General features: G+C 53.0%; 1 protein-coding gene across 4 annotated transcripts in view; it reads left to right on the plus strand.

The window, feature by feature from the left end:
* The window catches only part of STK32C (serine/threonine kinase 32C), a 57,988-nt gene extending 46,467 nt beyond the window's left edge, over window positions 1-11,521 (plus strand). For 2 of the 4 annotated variants that reach the window (XM_052677061.1, XM_052677062.1), the window contains 10 exons: window positions 3,033-3,184; window positions 5,137-5,310; window positions 5,785-5,822; window positions 7,208-7,297; window positions 7,753-7,856; window positions 7,951-8,067; window positions 9,113-9,238; window positions 9,331-9,462; window positions 10,179-10,246; window positions 10,849-11,521. In XM_052677061.1, the coding sequence (XP_052533021.1) occupies window positions 3,033-3,184; window positions 5,137-5,310; window positions 5,785-5,822; window positions 7,208-7,297; window positions 7,753-7,856; window positions 7,951-8,067; window positions 9,113-9,238; window positions 9,331-9,462; window positions 10,179-10,246; window positions 10,849-10,981 (1,134 nt within the window). In that variant the 3' untranslated portion in view covers window positions 10,982-11,521. The other 2 variants (XR_008205072.1, XM_052677063.1) reach the window with 2 other exon arrangements.
* Window positions 11,522-14,146: the final 2,625 nt, after the last annotated feature.

Here is a 14,146-nt window from a genome sequence, read left to right on the forward strand (position 1 = left end):
TTAGATGCTTTCACGTGCTGCGTGCTTTAAGGGCAATGCCTACCTTAAGCTGAGGATTTCAAAGCCAAGGGTCAGTTTTCCTCTCTTTTTTTTGTTTTTTTTATGCATCATGTGGGTCAGTGACCCTTTGCACTGCTGTGAATGCCTGCCGTAGCTCGGCTGCTGGGTGCAGCAGCCAGTCCAGGCTCAGATGAAGACCAACTTCGGCTCCAGTGACAATTTCTGTTGTCATTGTATGTGGCCCCATTAAGTGAGGTCGAAATGGGAGATGTTAAATGCTCATCTCATGTCCTGAATAGCAAATGCAAGTTCCAGCTCCTTTGTGCCTTTAATGCAATAAAAGCAAAGGCAGCTGTATACAAACCATTTGGCAGCTGCTGAATGCTCAGGGTATCTGGGAGTCGATTAAATCTTTTATGTGCCATGTCTTGAGCAATATACTGCCAGCTGATGCCTGCCTTCTGCAGCGTGGATCTGGCAGCATTACATACAATTTTTCCTGACGGCTGTACTTAGCCACAGAAAATGTCCTTTGTGCAGGGAGGGACCACATTGTGCAGCACGAGGACGCGGTCATCTCTTCTTTTTCTTTCTTGTGTTGCTTTACATTGTAGATCTGCTTGAAAAATGGATCCAGATTTATTTTAAAACCTCTCAGGCTTGTTACCCTGTAGGTGTTCCCTGCTTCCACAGGGGCAGAGCAGAGAGGTAAAGATGTGTGCTGGGCACTCACCTGTCGGTGCATGGGCTGTGCTCCTGCAGCCACAGACATTTTAGGGAGGGTTCCTGCTGGTCATGGAGGACCTAAGCGACATGGATGGAGAGGGCAGGAGCAGCACTGGTCCTTGTGTTGTGATGGGGGACAGCAGGGCGCAGAGAGCTGCACAGCACTGCAGGGCTGCACAGAGGTGTGGAGCTGCACCAGAACAGAGCTGTGCTGTGCTCCTGTGGAGCTGCACCAGAGCAGTGCTGCCTGGTGAGGGGAGGAACGTTCCTTTGACCCTCGTGTGTTTTGTTTCTTCCCTAGAAAACAGATGAAAAGTTTGTATAGTACTTGAAAGTGGAGTTACTTTGCACGTAGGTGATGCTCTTCTGTTTCAGAACACCACTTGCTGTTACACAGCAAGAGAACCTGCCATTGTGTTCTCATTTGTTATGCTAGATGTCCATTTTTCCTGCAGAGAAACAGAGAGCAAATGACAGAAATGTGAAAAGCAGTATGTGGAAGGATGGAAAAGTCAAAATCTAAACCAGAACTAATGACAAAGATTTAGAAATTGATGTTTTTCTAGCCTTAATGTGAAACAAATCAGAAAATAGCATCGTTTGGTATCTGAATTACTGTTACTCGTGGACTTGTTTTTAGATAAGCTGTGTAGTGATGCCCATGTCCTAAGGGGGTATCATTGGGTCTTTGCTGCTGAAGGAAGTTACAGGGTGCAGTTACTTTCCCTTGGCTTATTACTGTCAGCTCGAGGCAGCAGTCGGATCGTGCTGGTGCTGTGCGTCGCAGCAGGCAGCTCCCTGCTCACATTCAAGATGCAGGCAGCAAGTTTCAGCCCTTGTCTGTGCTGTCTGTGCCGTGTGTCTGTCTGTGCCGTGTGTCTGTCTGTGCCGTGTGTCTGTCTGTGCCGTGTGTCTGTCTGTGCCGTGTGTCTGTCTGTACCATCTGTCTGTGCCATGTCTCCCTGCAGCTGCTGGTGTCCCCAGACAGACCCCTGCTGCCCCCCGGTAGGAGCCAGCCCAGAGCGTGCCCTCAGCACAGAGCTGTGTACATCCGTGGTTCTCTGCTTGTGCAGTCATTGCAATGGCAACTGCAAAATAATCCCCGTAATTTCATCGTGTTGCTAATTAGGATGTTTGTAGCAGGCTAACGATAACCTCCTATTATTTTGTCATCTTCTGCTGTAATGTGTCCTCAGTGATATTACATTATGTACCATTAACACTTGCAAATTGTTATTAATGGGAGCATTTTGGAAGTATGAAAGAGCTCAGATCTCCCTGTGACCTTTCCTCCATCCAGGGATGCTGTGGGATGCTGCAGGACCTGTTAGATGATGTGGGATCCATGGGGTGCTGCGGGTGCTGTGGGATGTTAGATGTTATGAGGGGCAGTGGGTGCTGTGGGATCCGTTGGATGCAATGAGGGGCAGTGGGTGCTGTGGGATCTGTTGGATGCTATGAGGGGCAGTGGGTGCTGTGGGATCCGTTGGATGCAATGAGGGGCAGTGGGTGCTGTGGGATCTGTTGGATGCTATGAGGGGCAGTGGGTGCTGTGGGATCTGTTGGATGCAATGAGGGGCAGTGGGTGCTGTGGGATCTGTTGGATGCAATGAGGGGCAGTGGGTGCTGTGGGATCTGTTGGATGCTATGAGGGGCAGTGGGTGCTGTGGGATCCGTTGGATGCTATGAGGGGCAGTGGGTGCTGTGGGATCCGTTGGATGCTATGAGGGGCAGTGGGTGCTGTGGCTCCAGCAGCTGGAGGTCACCTTTGGTTGGGTCTTGCTGTGGTGTTCCAGTGAAGGCTGTAGGAGCAAACTGCCAGACTTCTTTTTTCAAAGAAAACGTATGCAGCTCACTGCAGTCTGGTAATGAAGAGAGGACAGACATAATGGTACCAGCTGCAGGATACTCATTAGTTCATTTCAGAATACCTGCCTTGATAATTAGTGTCGTCATCAGCCAGAGATACGGGAGCAGCACTGAGGATGCTCTGGGGGGGCAGTGGGCCCCACTCTGTGCTTGGTAGCTCTGCGCTGTGCAGGGACATGGAGCGTGGCCCAGTGCTGGGCACAGTGGTGGTTGTTTTCCTCATTTTTAACCTATTTACATTTTAATCGCTTTCAGCTGAAGCAAAATGGATCGTTTGACCTTTCTGAGTACAGCCATATCTGAAATAGGTTAAACTCAATCTGCTGGCAATGCACACTCAGCGTGTGTGAGCTTCCCCTCCTGGAGAGCTGGTCTCACATGTCAAGCAGCAGAAGAGGGTAGGGAACATTTTACTAAATCTTTTCCTTCTGCTGCAGGTGTGCATTGTGCAGAAGAGAGACACTGAGAAGATGTATGCCATGAAGTACATGAACAAGCAGCAGTGCATCGAGAGGGACGAGGTCCGCAATGTGTTCCGGGAGCTGGAGATCCTGCAGGAGATTGAGCACGTGTTCCTGGTGAACCTCTGGTGAGTGGCTTCTGCCCTTCCCCCTGCCCTCCCCTGCCCTCCCCTGCCCCTCCCCGTGCTGCAGGGCTGCGTTCTGCCCCAGGTGCTCTGCACACAGCCCCATGGGGAGGTACTGCGGAGCTGTGCAGCAGGATGAAGCGCTTTCAGGGAGCACACGCACAGAAGACATCCAAGTGTTACATCGCAAGCATTTTCCAGCAGTCGGTCTGGTTTCATCGAACCCGTTGTGTTGGTTCTCCTTCAGAGGCTCCTCGCACACACTGCTGCAGGCCGAGGCGCAAGCAGTTGAGCTGCAGTGCCGGTGTGCCACGTGTGCTGTGTGACCATGGCAGTGAACGCGTGTTGGTAGCTCCCAGCCTGATGTGAGGAGAGCTGTTCTTTTTAATGAGGCCCTGAATTAGTACTGAGTGCTTTGGAATGCAGCTGTTTTCTGTGATCTGTTCCTGAGAAGTGCTGTGATCTCTGCAGATTGCCACATGTGTGGCCTTTGGCTGGAGAGCAGCTGATGGCAAAACAGAACTGCAGCAGTTTGCTGCTGAGTGCAGCGTTCCCTTTAGAGCTCAGCTATCTCACTGAATCTTGCACAACGTAAATTCATTTCCAAATCTAAAAAGTGGTCCATTATATCTGAAGGTTGCTGCTTGGCTTTGAGTGAGGATGTAGCAGCCAAGAAGAGTGGCGTCTATACAAGGCGAGGGAACCACTTGTGGTCCCACAGAGCAGAGGTGACAGGCTGAGGAGGAAGGAGGCTGGTCTCTTGTTGCTGAAATGTAGGTGGCCGTGCTTACTGGTGCTGTGCCTGGGGCTGCTCGGTGCTGTGCATGCTCTGTGCCTTCAGAGGACAGCCCTGGTAGAGGCAGCAGCTGCAGTGGGGTCAGGGAGTGTAACTGGGTCCTGGGGGCAGCATTTCCACCCCATTGGCTGTTGGCACTTCAACAACGGCAGATACATTTTCCAACAGGTAATGAAATCTGTGAGCAGACATGCTGATGCATATTTTCCCAGCTCCTGCATTTGGAATAAGCACACATTCAGGATGAGAAGTGTGTGATTCATAAGCATTATACAACCCCACACGCTCTCTCCTTAGAAACACTGTGGCCAAATATAACAATGGGACCTTATTTGTAGTGTATCCTCACTGCTGTCACTCTCCTCCGGGATCCTCTGCAAATAGAGAGGCGTTTTACTCTACCGTAAATACAAATCTACTTCTCTGTTTTTATGGTTAAACCAGCACTTGCATTTTCTAATCTATTTTCAGGATATGCAGGGATATTTTAGGTATGGTTGTGTCGTGCTTTTCACAACTGAAAATCCGCAGTGGCTCTGAGATGACTGTGAGCAAAGCCCCTGGGCTGTGTGCCAGGGAGCTGGCAGTGCGGAGTTTGGTACGGGATGGGTGCTGTGGGACATCAGGCTGGACGGGGCTCTGAGCACCAGAAGGAGCTGTGGGTGTCCCTGCTGAGTGCAGGGGAGTTGGACCAGGTGGCCTTGGAAGGTCCCTTCCAACTCAAACCATTCTATGGTTCTGTGGTTTGTTATGGGATGTCTGAAGCAGGGAACAGCGTGCCTCAGGTGAACCGAGGCAGAATAGCAGGTAGGAATTGAAACACTCATATTTGCTCTGTGGTTTTCTGGTCTGGAAGGGCAGCCCCAAAGCCCAGCCCCTGTGCCTGTCTGCGCGCGTTGCTTGCTGAGTGGTTCTATGGCATTCTGTGGGGTTTTGGTGAAGGATGGTGCTGGGAAGGCAGGAGTTACCAGGGGCAGCCGCCTCAGCGTGGAAGTGCCGCTTAGGACAGCAAAAGCATCGTGATGGCCTCGTGAATGGTGCCCACTTAATTAAAGAGAGGCGACACCGCGGCCTCCGTATGCTCGTCGTGGGGACGCAGGCAGATTGTCAGCAGTGCTGTGCAGTCACAGGGAGCTCTGCTGACTGCCACTCCCCGCAGGTACTCCTTCCAGGACGAGGAGGACATGTTCATGGTGGTGGACCTGCTGCTCGGCGGGGACCTGCGCTACCACCTGCAGCAGAACGTGCAGTTCACGGAGGAGACGGTCAGGCTGTACCTCTGTGAGATGGCCCTGGCGCTGGACTACCTGCGCAGCCAGCACATCATTCACAGGTACCTGTGCTCTGAGGCGCTGGGAGCGAGTGGCAGCTTTGGGGCTGCTGTCTGGCTGTGGGGCGGGCTGTGGGTCCGGCTGGGCTGCGCGCAGGGGGCTGGCTGTGTGTGGCTCACAAACCTTGCCCACGGAGCTGCAGCCTGGGGACCTTCCTCCTCTCAGGGGCCCAGTGCGGTGCCTGGGGCCGTGGCTGGGGCTGGGCTGATGGAGGGCTTCCCAGGGTGGGCTGACGCCTGGAGCTCTGATTTCACAGACGTGGTGCATGAATAAGCCGGATGCTCCCACATTTTTTTTCCCAGGAGAAATATGCTTGTAATGTCTGAAGGGACTTGTTCCATATTAGGGTGTTTTGGGGCTTTATCTTTCTATTTTTAGATAAAAAGGTAGATAAAAGGGTTGCAGGGTTTTTTGTAGCAGTTAATCTGTCATCTGACTGAGATTTCAGTTTGCTGTAATTTTGCTTCTCTTTGCAGAGATGTAAAACCAGACAACATTCTCCTGGATGAGCAAGGTAGGAGCGCTCTGTCTCACTTTGTCCACCCGCTACAGATTTCTTGCAGTCGAGGATTCTGTGTGTCTTGTTATGTGGGAAAGGTGTGAGAAATACACACGCACCAGGCTTTCTGTGAGAAGAGAACCGGGCTGAGCCAGGTGAAGTGAGCTGGAAACCTTCCTGGGAGCTTCTATTGGTAGTGTTGTTAACACACCGTTGGTTGGCTATCATGATCTATACAGGACAGCTCACATATGAGATCCCATACATTCAGCTCTCCAGTCATAAGTCTTAGAAAATGAAGATTCACTTTCTCAAGACAGCAGGCTCCAAATACTCCACGTTTTAGGTAAAGGCTTACCAAGACCACAGCTTGCATGGGAGTTTGTTAGAAAGAACCACAGAGTATGAAGGCTAAATGCCAGTGCCTCAGACTGCACGTACTATTGGACATGACCTGTATCTGCATTCATATGGTGAGATTTGAAAACGTTCTGCCCCATCCAAGGCCCCTGGCCTCCCCACACAGCCCTGGTGACAGGCAGTGCAGGAACAGAGAGAATGTTCTGCCGTACTTCCTGAAACATCTCAGTGATTTCTTGATACAGACTTAGGGTTTGCAGAGTGTTAGGATTTCTTGAGATTGACGTGTCTGTATTGGCTGTGCTCTGCAGTGCCAGCTCTGCCTTGGCTCTGGGATGTGGATGTGGTTGTGGTCCAACGCTTTCATCCACAAACTGTTACAGGTTGTTTTCATTCAACATGAACAAGGCGGTGTCTTAACACAGTTTCCTTGTCTTCTTTACTGACTCTAGGTTCTGATATGTCAGTGTGACCAAGTGCTGGAGCTGTGTAAGTTACAGCTCCCAAGGTAGGCTGAGCTAGGAGTGTTTATTGTAAGCTGAAATATTGTGGTATTTTTCACATTACTTTGCACATCCCTCTGTTTTTGTGCTGCACGTTGGCTCAGTACTGCCACGTTACATTGTTTGTATTCAGTGGTGAAAAACTGAGCCTGAGTTTCCCAAGCAGTAAAGAATTTGGCATTTAAAACTGGACATGTCCCAGGTTTGAAACTCAGAATCCTGTAATGCACCGCAAACAAAGAACAAGAATGGCCAGGTATGGTGGATTAAGTTGGGTATTTTAAACGGGCTCCATGCAAAATGTGATGCTTCATATGTGATTCAAGATGCAGAAGCACAGCAAGGTAGCACTTAGCATCAGGCAGGCCCGAGGTCCTCAGAAGGCTGCAGGAGCCCTGGGGCCCAACGGGGGGCTGGGGAGGTTCCTGCCTGCCCTGCTCTCTGCCCCTGGGAGCAAAAGCTTAAATACACCTTTATTCTGCACTGTGGGGTTCTGTGCTGCAAGTAATTCCTTCCTAACATCTGTCTTTGTTTAAGGTCACGCACACTTAACAGATTTTAATATTGCAACAATAATTAGGGATGGTGAAAGAGCAACTGCGCTAGCTGGAACGAAGCCATACATGGGTAAGAAGCAGTGGCAGGTTGTTACTCTGTGCTTTACCTTTAAGGAAAGCTCCCTGCATGCGGTCTTCTAAATCCTGTCTGTCACAAAAGCACTGAATGGATTTCACCCATTAATGCATGCACCGAGTCATTCAGCAGAGCTTAGCTGGCTCAAGAGGGGAGCTCTGCAATGGCTGCATTGCCATCAAGTGCTGCCCGTCCCTCCGGCGTTCCCAGCGTCCCCTCAGCTCCCTGTCCCCTCAGTTTCCTGTCCCCATGGCCCAGTGTCCCCATGTCTCACAGTCCCTGCTTGCTGCCCAGCCCCCTGTGAGACCAGCTGTGCTGCTGGCTTGTCCTGGAAGCCCCACTGGTGGCATTAACTGCACTTATGCGTGGACTTGCACGATGTGGGTGATTTTAGCAGAAACCAACTGACATTGGAGATAACCTGCTGTGGCTCTGCTCTGTCTGTTCAGCTCCGGAGATTTTCCATTCCTTCCTGAGTGGTGGCACGGGTTACTCCTTCGAAGTGGATTGGTGGTCACTGGGAATCATGGCTTACGAGCTCCTCCGTGGCTGGGTAGGCTTCAGAGCCAGAGGCCTAAGAACATGGCTCCTTCGTGGGCTGCGGAGAGGAAAGGGAATTCCTTCTCACCCTTGTGTGCTTTCCCCAGAGGCCGTATGACATCCACTCCAGCAACCCGGTGGAGTCCCTGGTGCAGCTGTTCAGCACCGTCAGCGTTCAGTACTCATCCACGTGGTCAAAGGAGATGGTTGCTCTGCTGCGAAAGGTGAGGGCTCTTACAGTCGTAGAATCATAGAGTCCTCAGAGCTGGGAGGGACCTCGGAGGGCCGTGTGGTCCAGCTCCCCTGCGATGCACGGGGCAGCACAGCTAGCTCTCCTGCTGTGCGCTAGGCTGGGCAGTAGCTGTGGTGCGTGCAGGTGTGCCTGGACATATTTCAGTGTGCTGGTAGTGTGAAACTGAAGGTGGACTTTCACAAAGTCCAGCAAAAAGACATTACTCGGTTTAAGCACAGATTAATCTTTTGTTATGATTTATTTATTTATTTATTTATCTATTTATTTACTTCTGTAAGTGTGGAATCATAATGCCTTAGGTTGTAAGGGACCTTAAAGGTCACTGAGCTGCAACTGCCTTCTGCAAACAGGGATAGGATGCATTGTTTGCTAGCCAACGAAAAGGCTGTTTCTTGGTGTAATGCTCAGGTTCCTCCCTGGGGAGGCTGGGTTCTTTCAGCACCCGAGGGTAAGGTCCTTGTGCTGTGGCTGGGTCAGCTGGGGAGCAGTGGGCTCAGCGCTGAGGAGTCCGGTTCGGGGGCATTTACAGTGAGGGATTTCGTATGTGTGCAATGCTTTCGTGTTACTGCTGCACCTGGAGAGCTGTCGGTGCGCTGTGGAGGTTGGCTTTCAGCTGTCGTTTGCTTGAAAACTCTGAAAAGTAACTGATGGGCGCGCTGTGAGGAAGGTACACCCGGTTCCGAGTGGTGCGAGGCTCAATGGCCGCTGGTGCCGATCGGCGGCGCGGCGCTGGCCGGGCTCACATCGCCCCCTGCTGGCAGCTGCAGGGAGCGCCGGGGCAGCGCGTCGCGCGCCGGGAGGGGCGGACGGGGCTTTGCGCCCTGCAGGACGGCCGGCACCGCATCTGCTGCTGGATCCGCGCTGCGCTGCGGCGTTGTGCACCGCTCCCCTGTGCAGAATGGCACGCGTTGCCCCCAGCAGAAGGGGTGCGGCACTGCCGGGTCCCCGGTGCGTTTGCGGGACCGGGGCTCTGGGCTCCATCTCTCCTTGCTCACAGCAGTGCTGTTGTCCCGCAGCTGCTGACTGTGAACCCCGAGCACCGCTTCTCCTGCCTGGCCGACATCCAGACATCAGCATATCTCTCTGCCGTGCCCTGGGGCGATGTCTGCCAGAAGCGCCTGGAGCCGGGCTTTGTCCCCAACGTGAGTACCACAGCCTGCCTGCTCACTGCCCCTGCTGCGGGCTCGGGGAATTCGCTGGGGAGGGATGACCCCGTGTGTCCGTGTGTCTGCAGAAGGGCCGCCTGCACTGCGACCCCACCTTCGAGCTGGAGGAGATGATCCTGGAGTCCAGGCCCCTGCACAAGAAGAAGAAGAGGCTGGCAAAGAACAAATCACGGGACAACAGCAAGGACAGCTCGCAGTCTGTGAGTGCTGCTGGGATGCTGCTTCCCATGCAGATATATTGGGGTGGAAGCGTTTGCCAAATGGAGTCTTCCTGACAGCCAAGTGTTCCTCTTCATAAGTGCAATAGAACCCTTTCACAACAATCTGTGCTTAGGGAAGTGAATTTGACAGATAGAGGTGTGGGCACAGTGATCAAGGGTAAAACTAGCAAACCATCCAACTGGTTGTGGCCTTTCTGAGAAGCACTGTCTTATTGCCCGGCAGCTCAGGGTGAGGCTTGTGCTTCGTGGTTTGTCTGAGGGCTGGATGATGGCCGCACAGAAGCACCCACTGTGCCCATTCCATGTTTGGGTGCATGGCCTGGTGCCACTGCGGCCTCACAGCTCTGCCAGGCACTGGGAGGGAGAAAACACAATGAACAGGCTTGGAAGTGCCTCTGGGAGAGGGTTTGTGACCAGGAGAGCTCAGGGCTTCTGTTGTGTCTGCCACAGTCCTCAGCTGGCATGCTCACTGCACAAGGTGGCATGGGGTAGGAGCCCAGCCCTGGCTGCAGGGTCTCTGCACGCCACAGGTGAAACATGCCACAGTAAAAGCTGCAAGGCCATCAGTTGTGCTGTTTCTTTCATCTGGTGGCTGCTGTGTGCTGTGCATTGGTTGGGGCAGTGCAGTGCTGTAGGAAGCAGATGTGCAAACGCGACTCTTCACGCACGTGTGGTTCTTTTCTGTTCTTCAACAGGAAAATGACTATCTCCAGGAATGCCTTGAAGCTATCCAGCAAGACTTTGTCATCTTTAACAGAGAGAAGTAAGTGGGGGCTGTTTTGGGGAAATAAAAGATGTTCTTTTCCTGGCTTTTCCACAATATCAGAAGCTTGAGGACCTGGAGCACCTTGCAGTGGGCTTGCTGCAGAGAGGTTGCTGGAGTCTGACCTGCACATGCCGCACCTCCTCGGCTCCCTTGTGCCCCCTCTGCTCCCACTTGGCACCACCTCAGCTCCCCCTTGTGGAGAATGTTGCTTTGGGAGATGACACAAGCATGCAGGAGGAATGCTGCAGTTCAGCCTGCAGTTCAGTGCTGCCTCGCCATCTCCAAGCACACAGAGGGGCCCTGCTGCGTTCGGAAGCAGACCAGCGGTGTGTGGGGTGGGTGGGTGCATTGCTGTGCAAGCAGGCACTGGAGCACTGAAGCCCACACGCTGTGGTCGGGCATCTGGGAACGTGGTGGTATGTTCTGCCGGCGCTTCCACCCCTGTAAGGACGTCACCATGCGCTGGAGGTGCCACCAGTGTGAAGCCCCCCTGCTTTGCCTTACCCAGGCCTGCCATGGGATGCTGTGGGGGTGCTGGGACAGCCAGGGGCTCACGCTGAGCCGGGTGGCTGTGTGATGTCCTTCTCTGCCCCACGCAGGCTGAAGAAGAGCCAGGAGCAGACCGGCGAGTCCACGTCTGCCCCCGAGGGCACCGCTGAGGCTGAGACAGAGGCTGAGCCCTCCAACCTGAGCATGTGCAGCTCCGTGTGCTCCTCGGCGGGCAGCAGCTAAGCTGAGGCCGCCCTGCTGCCGCCCACTGCCGCCTGCCCTGGGTTGCACTGAGTGCCTCTGGCAGTGCCCTGCAGCACCTGGCACAGCAGCTCATCCCGCAGCGTTGTAGCAAAACAGTTCTCACAGAGCTGAGCTCTGGATTTACACAGGCACCAGTTCCACTCACTGAGGTGCTGCCGTGGGTAAGGATACTCGCTATGCAACTTGTCGGAGGAAGGAGACTTATTTCATTACTTGTTCTTTTATAATGTCAGATTGCTGTTTTAATGCAGTGCGATGGCAACGTGAGAAGTTACATCTCCAGGATGGGAAGCCAGCAGGAGGAAAGCTGGATGGGTGGCTCACGCTGTATGAGGCACCGCTGCTAGCGAGGGCTGCGTGGGGCCGAGTGCTCCCACTGTGAGCTGGGGCTGCCCCTGCTGCAGCCACATCTGGAGCAGGATGGCCCTGCAGATCAGGGATGGCGTAGGCAAACTGTTGTCCCCTCACCACTGCCAGAGTGTCCTTCCCGACTTGGGGTAAATAAATGTTCTTTGTGCACTTCTGGGGCTGGGTAATGATTAAATACGTGATCAATATGTAAAGTGTACTTAAGATACTTGCTTCCTTCATGCAGCCGCTGTGAGTGGCAGGAGCCGTGTGGCAGATGGGGCCATTTGGGCTCTGTGTGCCCAGGTTTGGGGGATGCATTTTGTTACAGGTTCAGGTTTTTTCGGAAGCAGTTTGTGACCTTCTAGTTTTGCTTGGCCATGAAAAGAGGGCAGTGTCTTAATTTACTCTTCAGTTTTCTCTAATTTCAGCGTAAAGTAGGAGTGCTGTACATAACTTACCAAAACCTGTTTTTATCTTCTCAGTAAGACAGGAGCTCTCTGATGGCTCCGCTCTGGGGGTTGCCTTTCTCTGCTTTCAGAGGCCTTCACTCCGTCGGCTGCTCAATCTGCTGCGTTGTGGCTTTTGGTTGCTGTTGTCAAACATGAGCCGTGGGTTCTGCTGCAACAAAGCAGTTGTGCTGCACAGACTGTGGCAGCGGCGTTCACCTTAAAGCTAGCGAGATGTGTTTGCTGGCAGATGCCAAGGAGGTGGCTGGGTTTGCATCCCTGTTCTATATTTGTAACGCAGAAATGCATAGAAAAGGTTTTTAACAGATGCAGACTTTTAGGACGAACACTGCTGCGTTTTAGTTTCTGTGGATGAAATGGATCAGCTTAACCGTGCACAATTATTTTATATGAAAGATGACACTAAACATTAATTTTCCACAGTTTTATGTGGAGATCAGTGACTGTGCAGAACCACACGTTCATGAAGGGGCAGCAGAGGCTCGAGGTGCAGACCGCAGCACCGGGTGTGCAGCGATGGCTGGGAAGCCCTGCCCCCAGCCCCGTGGGACGGCCCATCTGAGCGCTGCTCCCCCCGCTGTGCCCACACGCTGCCTCTTTCCCCGGCGCTCCCCAGCCCTGTCCCTTTTCCCCCTGCACGTCGTGCAGTGCCCAGCAGTGCTGGGGGCACCGCGTGGCCGCCGCCCCAGGGTGAGATGGGGGCTCAGAGGCGGGGAGGACAGACTGCAGTGTGTGCGTCTGCCCCGGCACCAGAGCAGGGGACACGGCCAGCTTTGGGAGCACGGTGCAGCCAGGGCGCTGTGAGTCCAGCACCACTTGGGTCTGTTTTCCAGCCGTGCGTGGCTGTGTGTTTTGCTACTGCCTGCCACAGAGCAGGTTCTGTTGCTGCCCATTTACTTATGCATAGAAGCCGGAGATGAAACCGAAAGCGAAGAGTGATGGTGAGAAGGAGGCACAGCGATGGTGCATCAGGCTGTGCTGGGCTGCGGGCTGCACTCTGCACGGGGGCTGAGATGGCTGCACTGCCAAAGCCCCGAGCCCTCCTGTCCATCCTGGGTCAGTGCAGCTGTGAGCAGAGCTGACGGCCATGTGTGAGCCCTGACCCCACTGCAGAGCCTGCACTGCTGTGCATCTCCACCACAGCGTTCTGTACGTAACTGTTTAAACACGTGCATCTTTTGTATGACAGATTTATACAGGGAGTGCCGTTACCCGCTGTGAGACGTCTACTTCGCCTAGGAATTATTCTCCTTCAATTCTTGCCATGAGGTTTTTTTTCTTATCGCCGTTGTATTTGGGAGTTTTGCAGAATTGCATATTTTCAAGTGTTTCCATTGAATTCCACAGACTTTGCTGGGAATTTTTGTAGAAACCAATGCCAGGTCAGGTCCGGATGGGTCTTTTGTTGCCAATTCATCACTCTGCACCTTGGTGAGAAGAGAGTAAGAGTAATACGAATGAGGCAGTGTGAACATGAGGTTGGACAGTGCCGAAACCCTGATGCCTTGGTAGGGAATATTTTTAAGTCATCTCAGTGTAAATTGAATAGGTAAAGTATACCTTTGTATTTTATGTTAATACATTTCTGTAATTTATTGCATAGCAATACTGCCATGTCACGGAGCGTTTCAATTAGGACAACAAATTTGAGTTTTTACAGACACTGCAAGAAGCCATTGCCTATGTGGAGTAATAAATGTGTATTTTTAACATTGCCAAGTCTTGGCAGTCATTTCTGGGTTATTGCTCTGCAGGACAACAATGAGTCCAGGAAAGAGCGTTGGGGTACAGTTAGTGCTTCCACCTGGGTCTTGTGCAGCCACTGCTGTCCCTGCGGTGCATTGCAGAGTGCTGCACTGTGCTGCGCTGTGAAGGCTGCCCCCAAGATGCATCAAGATGCTGAAAGCTCCGTGCAAATACAGCCTGACACCTCAGGACTGCAGGATGCTCCGTCCATCCCACAGCAAGGTAATGAGATGAGCTGCAGGAATGCTGTTGTGGTGCTTAATGCAGGGGTTTAGGGGCCAGCATCGCTGCTCCTCAGTGGCTGCAAACCGCACCTGTGGGCCTTTCCCAGGGTCAGACAGGCGTCCCTGTGCCTCATGCCCTGCAGTGCCAGGCTCAGCAGTGGCACTCAGCTGCTCCCCTCCGTCTGGCTGAGCCAGCGCCTGACCCAGAGCCTGCGGTGCTGTCAGAGGGAATTAGGGCTGTGCAGCTCAGTGGGGCTGCTCCCTGCAGGCACCAGACATGCTGGCAGGGGGATGGATCTTCAGGAAGGGCTGAGACATCTTGCTGAAACAAGCACTGGGTTCTAACCTTGCTGCTC

The sequence above is a fragment of the Tympanuchus pallidicinctus genome, unplaced genomic scaffold (genome assembly GCF_026119805.1).
Source record: "Tympanuchus pallidicinctus isolate F22 unplaced genomic scaffold, pur_lepc_1.0 scaffold16, whole genome shotgun sequence".
NCBI classification, from domain to species: Eukaryota; Metazoa; Chordata; class Aves; order Galliformes; family Phasianidae; genus Tympanuchus; species Tympanuchus pallidicinctus.